At 42.0% G+C, this 22,944-nt stretch overlaps 1 protein-coding gene across 1 annotated transcript in view; it reads left to right on the forward strand.

Annotated features, from left to right (window-relative positions):
- Positions 1-22,944, forward strand: part of PDE8A (phosphodiesterase 8A) — a 115,540-nt gene that overhangs the window by 62,820 nt on the left and 29,776 nt on the right. The window contains exon 2 of the mRNA XM_082290580.1: positions 20,923-20,979. Within this exon, the coding sequence (XP_082146706.1) occupies positions 20,923-20,979 (57 nt within the window). The remainder of the gene's footprint in view (positions 1-20,922; positions 20,980-22,944) is intronic.

A 22,944-nucleotide genomic window follows, 5' to 3' on the forward strand; every position in this document is an offset into this window, starting at 1 on the left:
TATTTCTCTTGCAGTCTGGAGTTTTTTCCCCTGAGCAGACAGGTTTCTTTATCCCCACCTTTAAATGACGTAATGTCACATTCTTGCAAGTCATTCATTGTGTTCATGTAGCCAGAAACATAGATTTTCTTGTTCCAACTCTTCTGAGAGGTCGAAGAATTTTTAAGTATACATTCCTAGTGCATGACCTCTTTGGCTGTATGGTGATTATTAATATTACAGAAGCAGCAGCTAAGAGGAAATTACATCAGTAGATAAGATGAACTGTGCAATAGCAGAAGCTTTATTCACACTGAATACACTATTCATTTGCACAGAGAGATCACTTCTCAATTCAAAGAGGAATATTCTAATTTAAGTCTTAACTTCAGCCATATGTCAAAATCTCTTCAGAAACAAAGCTTACCACTGTGCAGTGATCCTGTAAGAAACACATTCCCCTTTGTGGATGGGCACATGGTAGGTGCATCAAACCCTCGGAGCTCTCGTTTTTCCTGACAAGCATTCTTTTTATATCAGAACATATTTCAGTTTAGTAAATTTGCTAATTTAATGTAAAGTGACCAAAAATAGGTATAAAATTGAGGAAATACCATAGTTAGTAGTCTTCAGGTTCATTCCCTTCTAAACCTAGGCCGGGCTTTTATTACTTACTTAATCTTATTAAAAGGTGCTTTTACATTACACTGAAGCAGTAAAATTTCAAAATACACCTCCATTAAATTAAATCATATGCATAAATTTAATTGAACATGGGTGATAATGACGGATCCCAGGCACAGAAAGCCAAAAGGAGTTCTCTGCTTAGGTGCACAGGAAAAAGCAGGAAACAGTGGCCTGGCTGCTGAATCAATCTTAGCAGTATGGCATTGTAGAGATAACTGGAAACATTTTGTGTTTTGTGGCATACCTGGTAGTCTGGGACCTCAGGCCATTAAAAGGGGGAGGGAATTCCTGTAGAAACTGCTGTCCTTTCTGCCAGATCCTGTTGAGAAGAGATAGTAACTAACCCCTATCCTCAGAGAGCTCAGCACAGCCACCCACCCTTCCTGTGCTGTGCTGGCTTCTGTGCCCGCACACAAGGGGATTCCATGGTTTCATTTATATTTAAAACCACATGCTGTCTGCCTTTGGTCACCTCTAGTGGTATAAATCAGAACCTAACAATGGAAGGCCCTAAATAAGTGGGCCATGTGGGTGACAGGCTTGTACAGTCATGTACCTCCACTGGGGTCGTGTCACAGCACCGTCATCGCTGTTCCTGCAGGTCGGAGCAAGGTCTTTTCCCTAGCCATGCATTAGCCATAAGCCTCAGTGCAAGGAGACGTTGGAAAGGGAGTTGTAGCAAAATAATGATTTCATCCTGAAGCCCTGTGGGGTTTGCAGAAAACCTGTCTTCTGACATGACTGACTTCTTGACATTTATTGGCACACCCAGGTGAATATCATTCTCTGATAAACACTTTGGAGTTCCTCCAGGTTGATTTGCTTATTCTGGGAAGTTTTTGCTAGTGATGTATATACTTCTAATTTCACCATGTAAGCGGAGATAGGAGAGGATTGAGAATGATTAGCTTCAGAGGGGTGTTTGTTTTCTAAGCCCTTAATTCTTACATTCAAACCGAGGAATCAGGGAAGAATGACAGAACTGGTGCAAACTCATACTCTGCTGAAAGAACAAATTAATTGAAGCCAGGAAGATTCTGATGTAGGTAGAGTGATGAATGAAAAGCAGTTTTGTTGTGTTTATCGACCTGCTGGGTTTTATTGGCATTTGTTGCTCTTTGGGTGCATGCATTTATTTATTTTTGCCTATCCATTTGTTAGCCTGTAGCTACTTGCCAGGATTTAGGAAGAACGAAGTTTGCTCAAATCACTGGTTATATTGCAGATAGATTTGGCTCAGTGTGTTTGGCTTGTCATTTGACTGCAGCATTGACATGGTTATTGGTGTGTCTTCCTCCCCAGGATTATGTTGTACGTTTTTGTCTCCAAAGAGAAGAGAATTTGGCAAGGAGAGCCAAGAAGCATCTGGCTCTTTCCTGTTGTTCTCTCTCTCTTTTACTGGGAGTAGGGCAGTCTTATGGACAGCTCTAAATTTAGCTGCTAATTTTCATCAGTTCTGCTTAGATTTTGGCTAGAGGGGGTACCTGGGTGAGATGAGAGTCCTGGATGTGGCACCTACTGAATTGCATCCCCATGGGGAACATCCCTGTGTGTTTCCTGTAAGGTCCCCACATGTTTCCAGGTCATAAAGCCCCAGCTAAGTCCTGGTCTGACTTGTTTGTCAACAGTTTAAGAACTAACTTGTTCAGAGTAGCACTTAATTCTCTACATCCCTTTGAAAGTAGTGGTACAAAAGGCAAAATTACGTGCTTTGGTGGTCTCTTTACACGTAGATGTGTAGGCAAGAGAGTTTTTCCAGGGGTTACCATCTTTCTTGACACAGTTGATTGGAATTCATTAGTGAAGCTCCATGTTTGTAGTCACTGGTCAAATACTACTTTTAGCAGTTAAGAGACCTTTAAACCAGACAGAGATGGGCAGAATGGCATTCTGTTGGAGCAAAAATATCCTCCCTTACATTCCTTTCCTACCTACTGCAACCTGGCTTTGAGTCATTGCATGCCTACCTGACAGGTTAATTTTTTGGATCACATTTGACATTTGCCTGTAGCTGGAAAATAAGAGAGCAGATTCCACTGTGAAAATCCAAAAGGAGGTGTCATGCCTACTGTGTGGTTCCACCAGCAAAGTGCTTCCTTCATATCAAGGTATTTAAACAAGAATATTATAGGTCATATGTCTATATTTCCATTGCATAGATAGGATGATAATGAAGTGGCACCTGCATTACTGGTACTCCCCTCCATACTTTCACTGAAGTTTACCCTTTCTACTCAAATAATCTTTTTGTGTGTTTTAAAATAATGAGATTATTTGCAAAATATGTGGAATATCAACAATAGGAATTCTCAAAAACTATATGTTCAGGTCAGACAGGTAAAGACTTGGAGTCAGATATTAAACAGACAAAATCAGTGTAGTTCCTATATTTTTAGGGAGCAGCTCCAATTTGCATCAGCCAAAGATCTCTCCCAATTTCACTGGAACAATAATTTTCATGCAAAACGCACCAGACATCACAGGATTCCAGTAGTTCCGGCCCATTTGTCTGCTGCTGCTAGGAAGTTGTTTACTCTTTTGTATCACTCTCTGCTGACGTCTGCTCACTGAACAATGTCATCAAATTTCCTGTTTTTTGGCTTGTGGAAAGCAGCTCCCCCACCTTATGCTCAGGCTTTGCTGCGTGGAGATCCGTGGAGCCGGATGCACCCAGCAGACAGGATGTAAGGTTAAATGCAGCAGAGCTAAATAAATAAAGTAGGTGTTCAGTTGTGAACTAGAGCTGCCAACTTGCCCGGGGGATGAAGCTGACAGTTCAAACATTGAGCAGTGATAAAATACTTGTTTCAGGTTGGGGGGGTTTTTAATGGCTTTTGAGGGTTTTTTTCCATGAGTTTATGTTAGCAGCTTCCTGGAGCAGCCTGAAATAGTTTATAATGTGGTGCTGTGTGATGTATGTGTGAAAACACCTCTGTCAGGTATTCACAGCATTCTGCTGCTGGTGCTGTAGCTCTGCAGGCAGAGGAGCTGCCAGCAATGTGTTCATCAATAGCTCCTCTGCTGCCAGAGCAGCAGTCTGGTGCTCAGCTCAGGAGTGCTGACACTCTGCCAGGGCGCTGATCCCCTTACGTTTTTGGTTTGCTTGTGTTCTGGCCAGTGCCACAGGGTCATTAACTTCCACTTGGACAAGAGCAGACCTTAGTAAGTTCAACAGGTCTTCCAGACAAAGCTTGGGGCGCTTTCATTGATAACACCAACATTGTCATACTGGCCTCCTGTCACCTATAGCAAGAGGGAGCACCTGTTGTTAAAAACCCACCTAACCTTTGGAAAAATAGGGCATGCTGTGTGCTTTATGGTATCCGAGTCCTGTGCTCCCCTCTCTTCTGCAGGTCTGTCATGCTCCAAGTGGTTCCCCCCAGCATAGTGTTACTCTGTCCCTGAATCCAATTTTTCCTTTCTCCAAAGAGCTTGTGTACTTGGCAAAAAGCATTTGATCACTTCATGAAAACAATTCTTGTAAGGATTCCCTGTTATTAAAACAGAACAACTCCCCCTCCCCCCAAAAATTTTAAAACACCCCCCTCCCACCCACCCACCCCCCCCCCCCCCCAACACCAGAAAAAGAAAAATCCCACAACATAGAACATTTGGAATCAACTTGCAGAGCACTGAAAAAATCCAGGAGTATCTGATGACAGACAGAACTACAGGGTATGCTGCAGTGGATTATAGGGACTGTCCCACCACTGGGGGCATTGAGTTTGTCTTTATTTTTTAAAGGTTTTTGTTACAAGAAGGTACAGCCAGAACATTTTGCCTACTGCCTTTCTCTACTAAATTCAGTTTTATTGCACTGTCTCACTCCGATGCTTGCAGTAACTGGAAATAGTCTGAGTGTGTGAAGCACTGAGTGTGGAGCATGTGGGCTGTCACCTCATTGAAATGCTGAGTTCTTCTCATCATTTCTGACATCTTCATGCCTGGATTTCTGTGGAGACAAAAATGCTGTTTGCCTCAGAGTATCTTCTATTAGAAAGGAATGTAAGAGGGTTCCCTTGCAATACCAAGTTCCTGTTCTTGCAGCATCCTGCATCCCTAATGGGGCCCATAGTCAGTATATGGAGAGATGGACTGGATGCAGTACCCAGCCATGGGTACAATCTACCTTCCATCTCCAGGTGTGTGCTTGCATTTTGAATGGGCTTGTCTCAATAAAATCATACCAGTGCCTAAACAGGAACATTTTCCAAGACAGTTGGGTAGGATGTGGTCGACTTGCACTTCAGTCAGGTAAATGCTTGCAGTGCAAACTTTGCAGTCTGCACAAGTGAAAATAAAGAAGTTGATCTAGTCCCTGGTACAGACCTGCCCATAGTGCAGGACCCACATCAGTCACCTTCCGATTTGAAACAAGCACTGTCTGTGCTGAGGGAGGCTCAGGAAAGAAGCAGGAAAGGAGATGGCTGCAGACAATGAGTTCAGTGCCTAGGCAAAGGTAACACTTCATCCAAACAATTGGCAGGGGCTTCTATCTCTTTGTTTCTCCCTTGCCCTTCTTCCTCTCTGTGTATTCCCTGTTCCCTCCTCTCCATGTTTTCTGAGGTTCATCCGGTATCTTTGTGCCTTCCCATCAGATAACAGTGGTGGTGGTTGATTCTTTTGACCTCTGCCTCCCTTTGCAGAGCTGTCCCCTTAAATTTCTCCTGTGCTCTTTTTCATTCCCCTTCACAGCTTCAGTTGAAGTTTGAACCTCTAATGGTGTTACAGGCAACAAAAATCACCTTCAGGGTTACATTTCCTCCGTGGCAAAGCTGGACAAAGCTCCCAGTTGCCTGTGTGGACTGTAAGGCTGGATAGACCTCTGCATCACTGGGGAGAGGGCCCCAGGGGAGCTGTGCTCCCCATCCTCTCTGCACAGCTGTCTGCACGTGGGCACTGCCAGCATGGGGGGCCCAGAAAGCCTAATACAGTCTATTCCTTATCCTGCAGTGGAAGAGGAGAGCTCATCGAATTTTGTCTCCAGGGCATCCTAGTACCAGCCTTCTTCCTGGGGCCCTTGCAAGGGACTGAGCCAAAGGGCTCAAAATCGGAGCCTTCTACCTTCTGCTCCTGGTTAAATTTATTCATAAATGGCCCTCATGGAGATTTGTAAGTACAGGTGCAAGCTAAAACTCCTGAAAAGATGTCATTCATTTTATTTCTAACAAATAAATTCCAGATGTTTGCCTCTAACTCCCGGAGTGCTGATATGATCAGCTTGGGGCTCCAGTTGTTCAGTCTTGTGTTAGATGACAGAACAGAGAGTGAAATGAATGCTCACCACTGCCAGTGGTTTGCAGTCAAAGGGACACAAGTTCTTCTAACAATATGAAACTGAGAGAGTTCCAGATGAGACTGGGAGGTGCTGGCTGGCACTGCAATGATGGAACATTGTAGTACAGTATTACAGTAGTAACTAGATTTAAAAGAAAATAAAAATAATCTTGTATGACAGAAATGCTGGAAATACTGGAACATTTCAGAAAGAAAGTATGATATAATGTGCTGCAAAAAATAGGTCTGTACTTATCATAAGGTGTTTCTTGCTGCAGACTGTGAAAAGCTTCTTATGTGGGAAACACTGATTTGCATAGTGCTGCTTGCAAAGGCTGTAGCTTAATTCTCAAAGTCAAACTTGGGCGAAGAAGTGTTTTTCCTTGACTGGCAGAGCCAGGAGATTATTCTTAGTCTAGAAAAAATAGCAAGGCAGTCCAGTAATTCTATATGCCCTATGTGCCATGCAGATTAGAAAAAAATAGAATGGGCTGAAAATACAGAGCAGAATTGCAAAGCAAAATCATTTAGTTAAGCTATTAAACTGTCATAAACACTGCAAAATTCTGTCTTGAAACTTGGTCTGAAGTAGAAATGTAATATGTGCAATGTGAGTTGTGACACCCATGGCTTCATATTTACAGTATCAGAAAAATACTTTTCCCAACATGGGCATGTTTCTCTTGTAAAACATTTAAATTAGTCTTAGATGTTGTAAGTAGTATTAATTCATGGTACAAACAAGCCATGCTTCACTTCCTTCCCAAAGAGCACATGGGTAGCAATGGCAGGGCTGTGTTATTTAAGAATGAAGAAGGGCATGAGGCTGGAATACCACACACAGCTGGCAATGGATTTGTTGGATTTGTCTGACAAAGGAACTCCCAGGTGATCAATTACTCAGCATTCAGGGCCAGCTGGGCAGGGAGGGAAGGACACAGAGAGTGACGATGGACCTTGGTTTGTCCAAGAGGCCTCTTTAGCTTTCCTTGTGTGGAACTCAGAAAAGGAGATGTGCAAGGACACAGAATCCGTGCAGCAAACGCACCAGATAACCCCTTCCACTCGCAGGAAATTGTCAGTTGTGTCACAAAACCACTGCAAATCTTGCTTGCTTCATCTGGAAAGTATTTCTGGGTACAACCTCATACTGTGGCCTGAAAATTTTGTTACTCTGTTTTGGTGGGGAACATACTGTGAGTAATTTACATCTAATGGACTAGTGGTTTGATGCCACCTCTAACGTGTTCCTGCTGTTTCACATAAGGGAGTTTTTTGTTGGAATATATTTGGAGGTTCCTGGCAAAATTGGATTACAGAATATAACTGGATTAAATTATGTGTCTCACAGTATATTCTGAAGTCATTCAGAGTACAACATGTTGGTTCAAATTAAGCCGTGAAGAGAACAATTAGAACTGTGGTGTTCCCTGGTAGGTGCTTAGACTGTACATGGTAGTGGCTCATAGAGTTAGTCAAAATATATTCCTGCTGCAACCTATTACTGAAATTATAAAGTTCAACACTGAGCAGCACACCATTTGTTTTGTCTTTAGAGGATGAGGACAAAGGAGATGCAGAAAAAGCTGCTAACCACACAAATATGAATGTGGTAAGAACATTTGTCCTGGCTTAAAGGAACATGCAAACACATAAAACAAGTCAAATGAAACTTCCCAGGATTGAAAAAAGCTTCCAAAATCAAGGACGCTGTTCTCTCCTGCATCTGTAGTAAGTAGTTACAGCCTTATGCTCAAAGTTCGTAGAGGAAGAAAAAGAAATCAGGTGATATATCTGAGTCATAAACTTTTAAAGAGTCAGATCTGCATCATTCTTCAGTGAGTTTATAGGTTTACTTTTATTTTTTTAATTCTCAAAGTGACCTATACTTTTACTGTAGCTTTATTGGAACTGTTAATAAAGTGAATCTGGTTTTACCTTTCTGTTGCTTGCATGAGACATTATACTGAAAAACTATTTATCTTTGATACCTAATTTATTTGCAATGTGTTCTATTTACCAATTCACACAGGCTGTCTTTCCCATTAAACTGGTTTATAGAAATGCAGTATAATTTTTACACCAAGCAATAGTTTTGCTTTATTCTAGTTCTATGAATTTTCAGCTAGGTTTTGTGTCCTAGAAGTCTGGCTGAGCTCAGAGTCAGGCCATGAAACTACACTAAATTGCATATTTCATTAATAGAATTTTTCTGTTTGCTTTGGACGTTCTTCCCAGTATTTCGTAGCTTGGGGGAAAAGGCAAAAGAAAATAAATGAGTACAGTTGGTTTTTTACTCAGCTTTGCTGGAGATACAGAGGAGTTTCTCTTCTGCCTGTTGCAGGCAGCTCTGAGGAGCTCTAAGTCCCCACAGTTTGGTCATGCAGATACAGCGTCCATCCTCCCCAAGGGAGGACACTGAGGCTTGCAAATTAACATTTCCTGCTAAAATTTCTGGTAAAAGCTCCCAGCCAGAGCTATCAGCAGTCTGGATCACTGTCTGGGAAGAAACACTTGGTGCAGGGGAGGAAGAAGGAAATGGTGGCTGTGAACTTACTAATGGTGTCGCCAGACAGGACTTTAATGTCTATTTTCTCTTGTTTGTTCTTTGGCATAAAACTTTCACACTCTCAACAGAAGGCCCAGGCCTGCTGCATCCTTTCCTTAGGAAAATCAGCAGAGTGAGAAACATATTCTGGATAGTTGCAAAACAGATTAAAAAGGCTTGTTTGATGCCAGGATTTGGATCTCGAGGGAGATTGATTTTGGATAGAGGCCAGTTTTCCTTGCAGCTAATCATGGGGGTTTTGCATAGGTGGACACTGTTTAGTTATATAATGAGTAAGTGAAGCCTCTTTCTTTCATATTGCTCCTTCTTTTAGTCCCTCAGTGTTGTCCAAGTGGAATGAGGATGTCGCTGCCTGACTGGAAGGTGCCGTGTGAAGCTCTGAAGAGCCACCTGTGCACAGCTCCAGCACTGGTTCCTGTTGTAAAACATTTGCAACACCAGACCATTTTAGATGAGCCAGATAAATTCAGGTGTCAATAAAATTGTGCAGAAGGTGGTAGGCGCCTGGTGATCCTAATATTTAAGAAGTTGTTTTTGCTGCTCTGGTCTCAGCTCAGCTCTGCTCAGATTTTGCAGTCCTTGCTGGGAGGAGCAGAAAACCTACTCATTTCAGAGGCAGCACATGGTGCTGGTGTCCAGACATCTCCTGTGGAAGGGCCCACTCAAAGGTCTGAGGACTGATAACATGAGGAGTGTGATAAAGCTTCTGAGAAAACATTTTCTGACCCCCACGCACGTTGTAGGGAAGACAAGCACTGTCTATAGTGTCTCTTCGAATCACACATGGAAAGTCCACATCTGCTCAACCTAATGCACCTTTCAGCCACTGCTGGCTGTGTGCTCATAAGTGTTCATGGTTTATACAGCACTTATGCTCTGCAGTTTGCAGGTGAACATATGTTTACATTAAAGATTTATTCAGTGTTTTTGCATCTTCTTAGCCCCCCACATGTTACAGATCTTTCCAAATCTTTCAAACTTTGTGACTGCAGCAGCTCTCTGTGACAAAGTTCCACTGATGCCATGCAACTTGTAAAAGTATTTGATGCAAATATCTCCAGATGATGTGTCTCTTTCCTGGCAATCTGAAGGTTAAATAATTTATATGAGTCTATTCTACATTTATAGATTATTATCTGGATAGTTATGGCCTGTGTACTTTATTTGAGAAATGCAAACATGGTACCTGGAGAGAGTATATTTGGATAGTAGGGCAGGATTGCATCTTATGTGGATATTTGATACCCAGCTGGATTTGTTTCCCAGTTAAGGACTACAGTGTCAGAGTGCTTTATGGGCTTCCTTGATGATGGGTTGTTTATTAAAGAGCTGCCTTGTGGGAGACTCCTCTGCTGAGGCCTCAGCTGCCACAGCTTCAATCCTGTGAAACTTTACTAGGAGTTTGTAACATATTGATTGCTTGTGAGTTTCTAAGGAGAAAATCGTGCTGCTGTTATAAAATAATAATTTATTTTATACTAGCATCATCTTCTTTGTCATATCCAGCAGTTCTTTTGTAAAGAAGATGTTACTCATAGGCAGAAGATGCAGAGATTGCTTTGTATCAAAGATAATAGTATAATTACACAGATTTTTTTCATTTAAATGAAATAAAATGGAGTATGCCTACCACAAATCCAGATAGAGTGAAATTATGTTTACAAGAAAACTAGAATGAAAAACTGCTTTGTTGCAATAAATTCTACTTAATTGCAGTTCTGATTATAATGAAAATCCCACTTTATTAAAGACATGCAGAGTTAGGGGGATAAACTGGCATAACAGTAAAAAGGTTCTACTCTACTTAAGGAAAAAAAAACGTGATCCCATCCCAGGCGTGTGATATTTAACGAGCCTGTGGGCTGGCAGAAGCACTGTGTGTTACTGAATCAGAGTCAAGCAGAAAACCAGTGTCAGGTTTCAAACTACCCTGTAGGTCCTCAGGAATGAAGAGGCATTTGTACTAGAGGAAGCCAGTGGAGTTCCTAGTGGTCAAAAGAAAGGGATCCCCAGGACTCTTAAATCTTTTTTGTCTGTTTTCGTCCTTATCCTAAAACCTGAAGTTGGTCTGTTGGATTGGTTATAGCTGTGAACAAGCAAAATTAATGCTAAACCTTCGAGTGAAAAAAACAATGTACTACTGTGAATTTCCTCAAGTTTTTTAAAATGACATCTTGGATATGCCTGCTGTCTCAAGTCATCGTTTGTTGGAGACAAAGTTCCCTATTTAGAAAAGGTTTGACTGCCAAGAACTCCTCTTGGTTTTCTCAAGTATCAGTTGACAGTTCCACTCAGTCTGAGAAACATGTATTCAACAGAAAAAAATACAGTAATGTTTATTATCAGTACTGTACTGGCTGCTGTCCCACTGACTCTGCATTTATTCTACCTGCAAATTCCCATCTCAGAGACAGCGCCTTTGCTCAGAGCAGTTCCCAGGCAGGGTGCTGGATAGAGCACAAGGGAGTTTGTGCATCCTGAAGGTGGGCAGAGCACACCTGTTGGACCCTAAAGAATTCTGGTGATGTCCAGCAGGCTCACAGACATCTGAGCAAGCTGTGTGAAGGTGTGTGTGGCAGATGGCTGGAGAATAGGGAAGGAAGATGAGAAGGAGGCAGCTCTGTACTGTCACCATCCAGTCCTGGAGGACTAAACTGGCACATCCAGGATGCCCACTCTATGCAGAGACTGCAGATCTGTAAGATAAAGATAAGAGATGGCAGCAGGTAGAAAAAATTACTGTGGTCAGTAGTGTCTGAACTGTGCCAGCAAAAAAGATGCGTTACTAGTGACAGCGAAAAAGCAAGTTTATTCCTTAACAAATGGAGGTTTAGGACAAAACAGAGATCTTCTAGGAAGCCTAGCAGATCCACTGACTGGATTATTCTATTTTTGGGCTGTACTCTCTTGCTTTGCTTGGTCTGTTTGTGACGATTGCAGTGTTGGTAGATCAAGCCACGAAAAGTTTGTCTGGCATAAAGTAATTGGAAAACTTCCTGGTAGACCGGAACTTCCTTTTAGTCAGATGAGTCTGTTCAAATCCAGATGGTTCAAAGAAAACTGTTGCTGAAATTCATATTCATAAGGAAAAAACGAAAACTGATAATGGAGTTCTGTTGTATTCTGATACATCTGTAGTCATCTCTAAAATAAAACTAGTAAGTGGTATCCACGAGAAAAAAGAGAACTAGCTGATAGATAGGAAACAGATTATCACTTACTGCTGTACTTCAGGATCTTGCAGAATCACAAGAGAGCAAGCAGTTTTAAAAATATGAAACAATAGAACCACTGTGCCATATTTAAGTCTCCCAGAGTGCCGTGCAGCTCAACTGTTAAAATGCAGGCAGGAAGAATTTCCCTCTGGGCCAGAAGAATGTAGTATTTGTACTAAAGTGTCGGCTCAAGTGGGGGGGATGGAAAGCCAGCCACAGCCTGCCTGCAAAATTAATACACCTGAGGCGGCAGCAGGCAAGTGTGAAGTTCCTTTCCCGTTAGACAAAGATGTTGGTAAAGCCAAAGGCTGCATTTATTTGTTTGGAGTTATGAGAACCCTGATATATTTAATGCTCAGATTTTGAACACGTCTTGGCTGATGACCTACAAGACTTACAGACCAATTTCTTCTCTGTTGACTTGGCTAGCTTTTGCATCTGGGTAAAAGTTCCTGCTGCCAACAGATGAGAGAGGATAGCATGCTGAACCTTTTATAGCAGTGCTGGTGTAGGAGGAGTGAGTTGGTCCCCAGAGCTCAGTTACAGCTCTCCCAGCCAGTGAAATAACCAGACTTGTGTCAGCTGAGGGGGAAAAGGGAGAGGAAACAAGTCTCTCAGCCTCCTGGGAGTTGCTAGGCACATTGTTTTTATGTGGCTGCCTTTAAAGCATTTTGTGAGATAGAGTGTGGCTGGTCCTGATTGCAGAGGGAAAACAGAGCAGTCTCAGAGTTGTTGGAGCCCAAGGGAAGAGCTGCTGAGACTCAGCAAGTTGCAATATCCACCCAGATGTGCTGTTCAGCTGCCCATGAGGTGCCATCTCACAGAGGCAATCACAAGCCTTACTTGCACGTAAGCCCAGAGTACCAGGGATGCCTGACTTTGCAGGACATGTGATCTGAGGTGCAGGGTTCTATTCTATCTGACACTTGAATTTTGTCAGAAACAAATAAAACATGGAATTAGGTGCTAGTGTCTTAAAGATGACCTCTTTTTTTTTTCTTCATCTGAAGCAATTCAGTTTCTCCGTGTTGCATATTTTGTTCCTGTTTGAACAGCTGAAAAATGTTCATACTAGTTTTTTTTTTTCCTGTTGCATTGATAAAGGCATCAATTTCTGCAACCTATGTATAGCAAACCATTATTATAGGGTTTAAAAAATTCTTCTAAAGTACAGGCCAGATCAGTTAAGCTGCTGTTTTTCTCTTAGTGCAGGATATAACTACAGATGCTCCACAGCATGCCCTCACCACACAGAAATATTTGACTATAGTTTAGTGAGCAGCCCAGGGATTCAATATGGGGAGACCTCACAGCCTCCAGACAAAGTTCTGTGCATATTTTGGCCTGAATGGAGAAATTCTTGCCAGCACTTTCAGTCAGAAAGTGGGACCTTAATGAAGACCCCAGTGAGCCATCTCAAATCTTAAGATTGTGAAGACTTAGGACACTTTAAATTCTGTGCTGGTTGGTCAGAATAGCATTTGGTGAAAGGACAACCACGAGGCACAGACCAACATTAAGGTTATTCACATTTGTTGTGGTGGAGTGTATGATTCACATTTTTTTTTCTTCTAAACAGACAAGTAGATGGAATTTCAAACCCAGTGTACTTATACATAATATGCAGGTCTAAAAGGGGTCTTTGAATCAGGTAGATGCTGCAGCAAATACAACTTGCAGGATTTGAATAGTTTTTGATATGAGGACTGGTTTCTGTTCAACTTTATTCTCATTGGACAGAAAAGTCAGTGTGGATTAATGAGTAAATGGCTCTCTTTTTCTGACTTGGCTGATATATTCCATCCATTTTTGCTGTGTGATTCGTTGAGAGTGAGGACTCTCGTGCAAGTATGTAGTGCGACGTTTGCAGTTGCTTTGCTGGAGTTGTATCTGCTTAGCTTAGACACCTACAGGACTGCTGTGGTTACCAAGATGTGATATAACTTGTTTGAATTATCACCAACATAATTTAGAATTTCAGGAATAAGTGGGTGTTTCCCAGGTATCAGCCTAATGGTTGATAATACCCAGTACTACCAGTGCCTGCTGCTGTAGGTTGGCCAGCAAGCAGGGGCACTGGATAGCCTGCCCAGGGGTGCCAGGGCTCAGCACGAGGAGGGCTGGGGCTGCCTCTCTCCCTTGGTGCCTGAGTTCCTCTGAATGTCAAAACGAAACCAGCAACCTCCCTCTTCAAGTTTGGAGATCTGTGCAATTGCTCCATAGGCACGCTAAGTGATAACGACATTTATTTTATCACTTCAATACCGTAGCAGGAGCTAAAAAAGTCCCCCAGTTTGTCAGCATGTTCTGTGTAAAAGTTCAGACCTTTACCAGTGACAGGGACTGCTGACTGGCTTTTTCTGCTGTCGTTGTACAACGTGACCACAGTGGGCCACTCATCTGGGCCAGAGGCCATCCAGGCCTTACCACAGTGAGATGATAATAAGAGTCACTTTGGGACAGCATCGTTAATTATTCCCAACCAAACTGAATGATTCACTTTTGCATGTGCTACGCTTGCAGTTTGATAACCAAAGTTTCCTGTAAAGAATAAGGGGAGAACTTGCAAACAGTAGAAAGTGGGAGTTCTTGGTTATGTCTGAAGTGTGCAAGAAGGCAGCAAGTGTGATTTCCCAACAGCATTGCTGCAGTTCTGTTCTAAGTTGGCTTCACTTACTGCACTGAGGAAATGCAGTAGGGAACCAGGCCCAAAACACAAACAACCAAACAAACAAACATATATAATCGTGGTTGGCATGTGTGGCAAGCTGAACATACAGCCAAAAACCAGCTGTGCCTGGGAGAACCCTGGTGGAGCTGGGATAGTCCTTGTGTTCGCCGTTGTGTGCTGGCAATCCTGTAAAGCAGTCCCAGTCCCACCAGGGTGTAAACTTCCTGGGAGGCTTCCTCAGGACCTGGCTTAACACAAAAATTGCCCCCAGGCTGACTAATGGAAGAGGGGCTGGATTTTGGAGCAGTAAAGGTGTTGTCAGTTCATTGGGAGTAAGAAAGTGAGTCCCGTGGCTGGTTACATGCCCAGAGAGAAGGGCCAGCAGCCTGACGTGAGAGCTCTGGCGACTCATTACACTCAATAAAGCTTTTCTTCTCACAAAAACTGCAAGCTGTCAAAATTGTGTGTTGCTAATGATGTGAACCAGAGGCCAGAGTTTGGCTCTCAAGAGCTCATTTATGTACAACTGCTTCAAAAAGTGCACCAGAACTTAAGAAACAGGTTAAGAAAACAGAGAGTGTGTTACCCCATCACTAACTGTCTGCTGTATTGTTACGTGGCAGCAGTGTAGATAATTCTTCTAGGAATCAATTTAAAACAGGAAATAGATAAAAGGAAAACTTCACTGGCACAAAACATCGGCTGATCTGTAGGCCTTGTGACACAGATATAAATCTGTATTGTTTCATTCAGAGAGATGCATCGGTGAGAACGTGATTGAGATTAATCTGAATGCTAGATTTTATCAAAGCACTGAGTCAGAATGGTGCTTTATGAGTTCAGAGTCTGTGGCATTTATCTACATCCGATATGAAGCAGAAATAGGAAAAAAATATCAAGGGCTGGAATTAGCAGGTTTCATCTGGGTTGAAGAGCAATTTTGGTAAATTTTAATTGCCTTTCAGAACTCCCGTCTTTGTATTTCAGCAAAGAATTAACTGACTCTGTACAGCACAGGGTCTTTGAAGGCCAAGTTTACCTTTGTCCTTGAATCTGTTGAGCAAAGGCAGAAACCTTGGACACTTTGTTCTCTCTTATTCTTTATTCAAACTGTTGTGGCCTCCAAACAACAAAAGAAGGAGCTGCACAGAGCCAGACTCCCACTTCATTTACACTGAAGTAAATCCAGCATATTTTTCTTGTATTTGGTGGAATTGCTCTGGATTTCACTGTTGTTAACCAGGTTGGAATTCAGGCTGTGGACTCTAAAATTCATTTTATGCTCTGAACAGTTGTGCCCATTAGGAAGATCTGCTCAGACAGCATTTTACAGTACTTGTACCGATGCTGAGCTGGTAACAAAATAGTGCTGTCAAAGTCTGCAAGGAAGACATGATCAGTGATGTTCAGTGTCTAGCAGAAAGTGCATGGAAAATAGGAAGCTGAGCTTCTCACTGGAGAAAGAAATAGGTAAATGAACGTGGATTGGATTAGTATTCATGTACTTCAGAAAGTGATAAACATTATTATAAGCAAAGAAAAATGTGAACTGTGACGCTGAACGTGGAGACTTTCTTGCCCAGAAGTATGAGCTACAATGAGTCACAAAGCTGCTCGCTGTTGAGAAGGAGGCACCATGCTGGTATGACCTGGTTGGACAATATCCTGCACCTTGTCATGCCAGTTCGTAGGAAATTGTTTATTTCCCAGCCTTCAGCATCCAGGAGGATTTGGCTAAGGTCTCTGAGAAAGTCTATTATCATGCAGAATTCAAATTTCTGCAGCAAATAGAACCTGAATCAGTAAAAGTTAAAGGTATGGCATAAATCTATGAGTTCATTGGAGCTTTTGTTTTCTGGGGTGATAAATCTGTGCTTAAAATGGTAGGTTAAGAGAAAGGATTTTCTTTCCTTTGTAAAACGAATCTCTGTTTTTCTTAGAATTATGAAAATTCAGTTTGTGTTAACAGTCCTATGGCTTCCAGCATATCTTGATAATGAAGACTGTTAAATCTTATTGTGATGAGTCAACCCATGCAGATTCATATCATGTACCTAGTATATGTAGAAATTTTAAGTATGTATTTTAAAATAAGAAAAAAATTTTTCTGTGATGTCTTAAAACATTGGTCTGAGGAAAATGATGAATTTTGCTGGCTGTATTCCTTTAGGACCAGCAATGAAGTCATATGTCTAATCATTGTAGCTATTTGTCATATATTACAGTGAGTCAGAGATTCTGACTGTCTTCCCACTGAACGCAGATGTTGCCCTCCAGCAGCAGCTTTCATCTGCAATCCGTTCAGCAAAAGTTCGTGGCACCTCTTTGTTCACGTGAGTTGCAGGAAAAAGCAGCTGTGCTCACCTGGGAAAGGCCAGAAGAGCAGCAGGAGCAGAAGTGCTCCCAGCTGCCCTTTAGGGAGGGGTATTATCAGGAGGCCAGGGCTGTGCATGGAATGGTCAGAGTAGGAGTCATTCCTGTCACCAGCACAGCTCCTGCTGTGGCAGAAAGGAAGGGATGGAGCCCTGTGGATGTCAGGGGAGCATTCCTGCTCCCTGGGGCACCAGCAGCTCCCCACCAGCCCCTCTCATGGGTGGGCAGTGCTGCAGCAGCCGCTCTGCCGAGGGCTGCCTTGGGCTGCACAGGGCTCTGCTTTAAAACCTCCCACAAAAACTTCAGCAAAGAGGTGTCTTAAGAAAATCAGCCTCCAGAAGGAATGCATTTGTGCCTCCATAGCAGGAGTATTGCATTGAGTTAATAGCCAAAGGATTTTTTGGGAGCTGATTCTGCCCAAAATTTTAGGTGCGCTCTCCTTTCCAAGGGTAAGAGATGTTTGGAGAAAGCCAGGATGCACCACTTCTAGCAAACAGGAGACCTATGGGCTGCAAAGATCTGTCCCTGTAACCAGCCAGGCAATTTATCACCAAAGGGGGCATGTGAATCAAGCTGGCTTTATGTCCACCCTTTATTTCTTTCTGCATTTATTCATCGAGCAAGTTCATTTCAAGTTTTTCTAGCTGTCGGAAGAAAGCAGAAACAATCCAGCAGTGATGAACAGACCATTCCTGTAGATTCTGTTTGGGTAAAATATGAAGAATGACTCCCAGAAAGAAGTTCTTACCAGGTTATGTCGGGTCAACACTGAGTTTGTTGTACTTTAGTCAGATCAGTCAGAGTTGTGTAGGTCTGTATTTTTAGAGCTTATTTCACTTGTTTTTATTTACCTGACATTCACTTTTCTCAGGGCATTGGAAACATGAACTATTTCTACCAGCAATTTCAGTGTTTGCAATGTAGCTGCTACAACAGAGAGATCATTTCTGGCGAATGCTGAGCTGCTCACAGCGGTCACTGGATGACCTTCCCTGTTGACAGCTGTCAATCACTTATGGCTAAGGCCATTGCCTTGGGATGGACCCCACTTTGTGCCAGGGCTGGGGCTGGTTCCACAGGACAGAAAATACAGTTTTCAAATAAGAAAGGCAGATTTGAGGAGAAATGAGTGCTACCAGCAGCGGTTCAGGGGATGTAAAATGGCTGCAGCTGCTGTGTGTGCGTTTGAAGAGCCGCAGTCACACACGCTGTTGCTTACAGACTTTGCGTCAGCAGCTCTTTGGCAACGGACCCAGCTCTATCACAGCCAGTTCCAGGAACCCACAACTAGTTCTACCTCTGTCTTCTCAGACACTCTTCCCAATCTGTGCCTGCCTGGAAGGCTGTCACATGCCTAAGTCGTGTCTGCCAATCTGAAAATGTACTCGGGCTTTCCAACTAGGAAAGAAATTCCAAGGAAGAAGTAGAAAAAGGTGTGAGTGGATAAAGATGTGTTCGTGCAGTTACTATCCATGAGAGCTTTGGCTGTGTTTGGTTTCGTTGTCAGCTTGCAGCATTAGAGGTATTTTTTAAAGCTCATTTAGTTCAGCAACAGTTGAGAGTTTCTGCTAATCCTTGCTGCAGCCTTGATTTCTGACACAATACTTAATCAGCATGTTACTTCTCAGTGCTACCTGCAGTCACAAAAAGTTTAAATGATTAATCAAGTTATTTGAACAGATTTCAACAGGATTAAGAATTAACTGGAGTTCACCAAAATTTTCTGGCTGAGATGCAGACCAAGGCTTTGATTCTACTCAGGACAGCGAGTTAATGTGTAACAAGACAGGTTATCTCATCTGGTCACTTCTTGTGACTTAGGCTTAAATGGTGCATAGACAGGTATTTTCAGCGCAGCAAAAGCCACAGATTTCTGGCAGAAAAGTGTTTTTCAGGCTCACCCCTTCAAATACTTCGATGACTATTCATTCACAAACTTCTTAAAAGAAAGAAGCATCTGAAAAGCAGTAACTGGCAATGCTGTGTTTGTCTCATTTGTTAGAATTCCCCTTGGGCTGGGACTGACAATCTAAGGGTACACTGGCCCGGTAGATGGGGTTTGCATCCCCCCAGATGCCAGTGAAGTTCAGCTCTGGATCTGAACCTCCCAGCTCAGGCCATCGCCCGGTGACACGGAGTACTCACTGTTTAATGCTGGCAGGTGGAGTGTACAAAAAAAAGTTAAAGGTTTGATTTGAAGTACAGTTCTGGTCAGATGAGTGACTGTAAAAGGTATCTTTTACTCAATTGACATGCTCCCTCCATGTTCTTCAGGCACTTCTGCTGATCCTACTGATTCAGGACAAGCAGTTACTGCTGTCAGTAGTTACTGTCAGTAACACTGGTGCAAAAGAGCTGGATTCCCTCCTGCTGTGTGCATTATCAGCATAAGTCTTTGCTGTTTTGTAGTGCAGAGTTTGAATAATTGGATGATATACCACAGGGGAGAGTAAAGCAGCTTGAATTTTCCAACTGAAGTGAGATTTTTTTGGTCTCAAAATCAGAAAAAAAAAAAAAAAAAAAAAAAAAAAAAAAAAAAAAAAAGACTGGAGAGTATTGAAACTAAGCTGATCTGACCAAAATGATTGAGTCAATCTGAAACCCCTTCATGTCATTTTAAGAGCAGCTCTTAAAGGCCCACTTAAGCAAACACTGTTTCCTGGCGTGCATTTTAGGCACTATGTTGCCATTTTTCCTCGACTTGTGTTTCTTGCTTATTTAATGTTGCAGTGATGTCTTCCAAGTTGATAAATAAAATCACAAATGAGACACTCTCAGGGCTGAGCCGCGGAGCATTAAGGTCACAGAAGGAGTGGAGCATGCAATTCTAAAAGATTTTTCTGTGGGATGTGCTGATGATTCTTTAAACCTACTTATTGGGAGAATTATAAGCTGCAAAACAATAAGTCTGATCTTCAGGTGTGGTTTTAATTTTGAAAAAGAACAATCTAAAAATACCACCTTTGTGCTCAACAGCTCTCTTGGTTTTTTTAACATTTCAGTCCAGAGATGCCTTACATTTACCACTTACTGCATTGACAAAGATTATTTTCTTCTGGCTTCTTACTCCAGTTACTTTTGAAGAGTCTATGTGGCTCCAAGGACCATTGGTTGGACTTTGTTTCCTGTTTTGAATTGGGAACACTGTTATTCCTGCTTTTTAGTTTTTATTCCTGGGACAAGAGGTGAAGAATATTTAAGTACATTGGAAGTGCTGGTACTTGCCTGGTGGGAATTCCCAAAGAACTGAACCTATGTAATCCTGTTAGAGTCTCCTCTGTATTTATGTGTTTAACTCCTTTAGAAGTAGTCTCATACCAACTGAAGAGTCATTCATGTTGAAGTTTGATTAATGATTAATGATATAAAAGAGAAGCAGTTGTGATCAACAGCACTTGAGGTCATTGCCCTCCTTCCCACGAAGGGACAAGTGAGGGGGAAGGATCCTGGCTCAGTTCATGCATCCTAAACCGAACTGTGTTACTTGAACAGAATCCAGTGTGGGAATCACCCACGTGCCAAAAGTGTGTGCCATATGACAACATTTTTGCAGGGTTTTTCGAAGCAAAGCTGCATGCTGAACACATGCTTCATCCCAACATTTCCCTGAGTTCTGGAACCTTCCCTGGAGGGGCTGGGCGGGCAGCAGGGAATGCAGCCAAATGCTCTTGGGGAAATTAAATCAGTGATTAAATAGCACCCCTGGGCCCCTGTTAGATGTGAAATTCGGGCACCTGTTACATTTGAAATTCTAAGAGAAGAGTTATGAATTTTTGCATTTCTCCTAGAGCTTTAAAGCTTTTTTGGACTTTAAAAGAAGCAGTTTTTAAACACTTCCATGTTTTGCAGAACCGCTGGAGTGATACAGAGGATACGGAAAAATAACAATCTGTCTCCCAGACTTTCATGACTGTTAGTTTACATTTAAAATAACAATAAAAAACGACTTGAAGACCAGCTTGGTATTCCTAACTGTTAATTCAGCTTAGCATATGAACTTACTAAACCAGAACAAGACCCTCATGAAGAAGCAGCCTCATAATGGTAGCAGTATATGCCCCAGACAGTGGTAGATAAGAGAGATAACAGAGATAATTTTTCTTCTTCCTTAGGTATAATGAATTAATAAGTTTCTTTCTTATTTCTTCTAGGCACCGGTAACAGATGTGCAGTTTGGCCCTATGAGACTTCATCAAGATCAACTTCAGGTAACACAGCAGTCCAAACTGAAGTCTTGATTTCTAAAATATCACAGATGTTAGCTTAAAGTTTATGACTGGAATTTTTCGGATTACAAAGATCTTCAGAGTATTTTGCTCCAGAGATAATGTGCACGTAACAGATTTTTTATCATGACATTCTATGTAATATCCTAAAATCTCTGCCTGTTTTCTCCAGCCATCTCTCAGCTCATAGAGCTGTCTGTTCTTTCTGCTAGTTACCTTGTAATCAATTTAGTTTGTGCCTCATTTTGTATTTTACTGGTAGTCAAATTCTTAATCAAAATCTCATCAAACTGGTACTAAGACAACCAAACTTGCAATATCATTACAAAAGATATGAAGTGAGCTTGGCAAAAATGATTTTTTTTGCTATTCATTACTGACTGACAATAATTAATCCTCTTTTATCCCTTTATTAATAAAGGGCTAATGTCATTTTCCCCCTCATTTTGCCTGGGATGAACGTGAGGTTTGGAGATATATGACTGCTGTGGACTTCCTTTGGAAATCCTCCCATATCCCAAGGCATACTGAACCATTAATCATCCAAGTTGTTCCTCAGTCAGTAATTGCAAAATTCCTCAGTAGAGGCAATCTGGACCTAGTAATTTGAAAATGTCTGTCTTAAGAACTGCAGTTCAACATCTTCCTGAGCTATTGTCAGAACAGCGATATCATCAAAAATCAGATCTTAGGACATCCTCATTCGGCTGTTCTCCAAATAAAATCAGACTAGTCATGGAGTATTTCTGCCCCCTGTATTGTTATTAATGCTTGTACCACTTTTGTGCAGTCGTAGACCACTCTGAAAGGCTCCTGATTTATCCTGGTAATATAGCTGGCAGGTGTGAGGGAAGAAGGTAGGCAACATCACATTTTTGCCAGAGTCAATTGCACAACTCAGATCTGCTGACTTTCTGTGCTGTTGCTGAAACCCTTTCTTCCCCTCTTAGGGGTGTTATTGATTAACTTCACTAAATTTAGCCCAAACTATGACATGTTTTTGCAAACAGTTTTGCAGGTTGCTATAAAAGGAACCTGAACTGAATGTGTGCAAAGTTCTTCATTCTTACAAAAATATGCAGTACATGGAAATGTTAAGATTTACTGGTAGACATTTCACCAGCCTGGTCCAAAGTGTAACAGCACTGGAGTTCCTAAAATCATGCAGAAGATAAACAGCAGTGGGATGTGATGTGAGTTACACGTGCTTCACTTTGCCTGACCAAAGCATATATCTGAGTGTGGTTTGATTAAACTACTGAAAGATTGTCTTGGGACAATAGGCCAAATGCTGGCTTAGTTATCCATTTTTCCCAAAAGGCTGCATGTGTTGAGTCATCCCCAAAATTGACACAGCATAGATCTGTTGTCTGCCATGCTGCATTCTTTGGGGCAAAAGAAGTTTTCCTCTGCAAAACATTACCCTGACGCAAAGCACAATCACATCAGTGAGAGGCTTCCTTAGCAGACTTTGTTCATCTTCTGTACTGTATTAAATCCTGGAATTGGAAAAGCATTTTAAGGGAATTGGGCCTTATCATACTTTCAGTCTGTAGGCATTGTGTTGATTTTAAAGAGGCTCAGAGAGATTAGTTACTGGCAATTACATGGCAAGTTAGGACAGAGCAAATACTGGCTCATAGGTCTGACCTCCAGTTCTGGGTTTCAGCTATGATAATCTCCTTCTGTGATATAAATCCCATGGCAGGCTTTGTGTAGGAGTCACACAGGGACACCCTCCATATACAGAGGTACTGCTTATGATTTCAGTCTGGCATGAGTTCCTTTTGACCAGCCTGTCTGGAATATCCAGAAACCCCACAGAGTGGGCAGATCCAGTGCTTTGGGGAATTAGGATGAGATGGAAAGGAAAGCACATTTTTCATCATGCCATTGGAGCAGCATTAAATACTGATTCACACGAGATGAACCATGGCTTGTTTGTTT

The sequence above is a fragment of the Coloeus monedula genome, assembly GCF_965178545.1.
Source record: "Coloeus monedula genome assembly, chromosome: 14".
Lineage (NCBI taxonomy): Eukaryota > Metazoa > Chordata > Aves > Passeriformes > Corvidae > Coloeus > Coloeus monedula.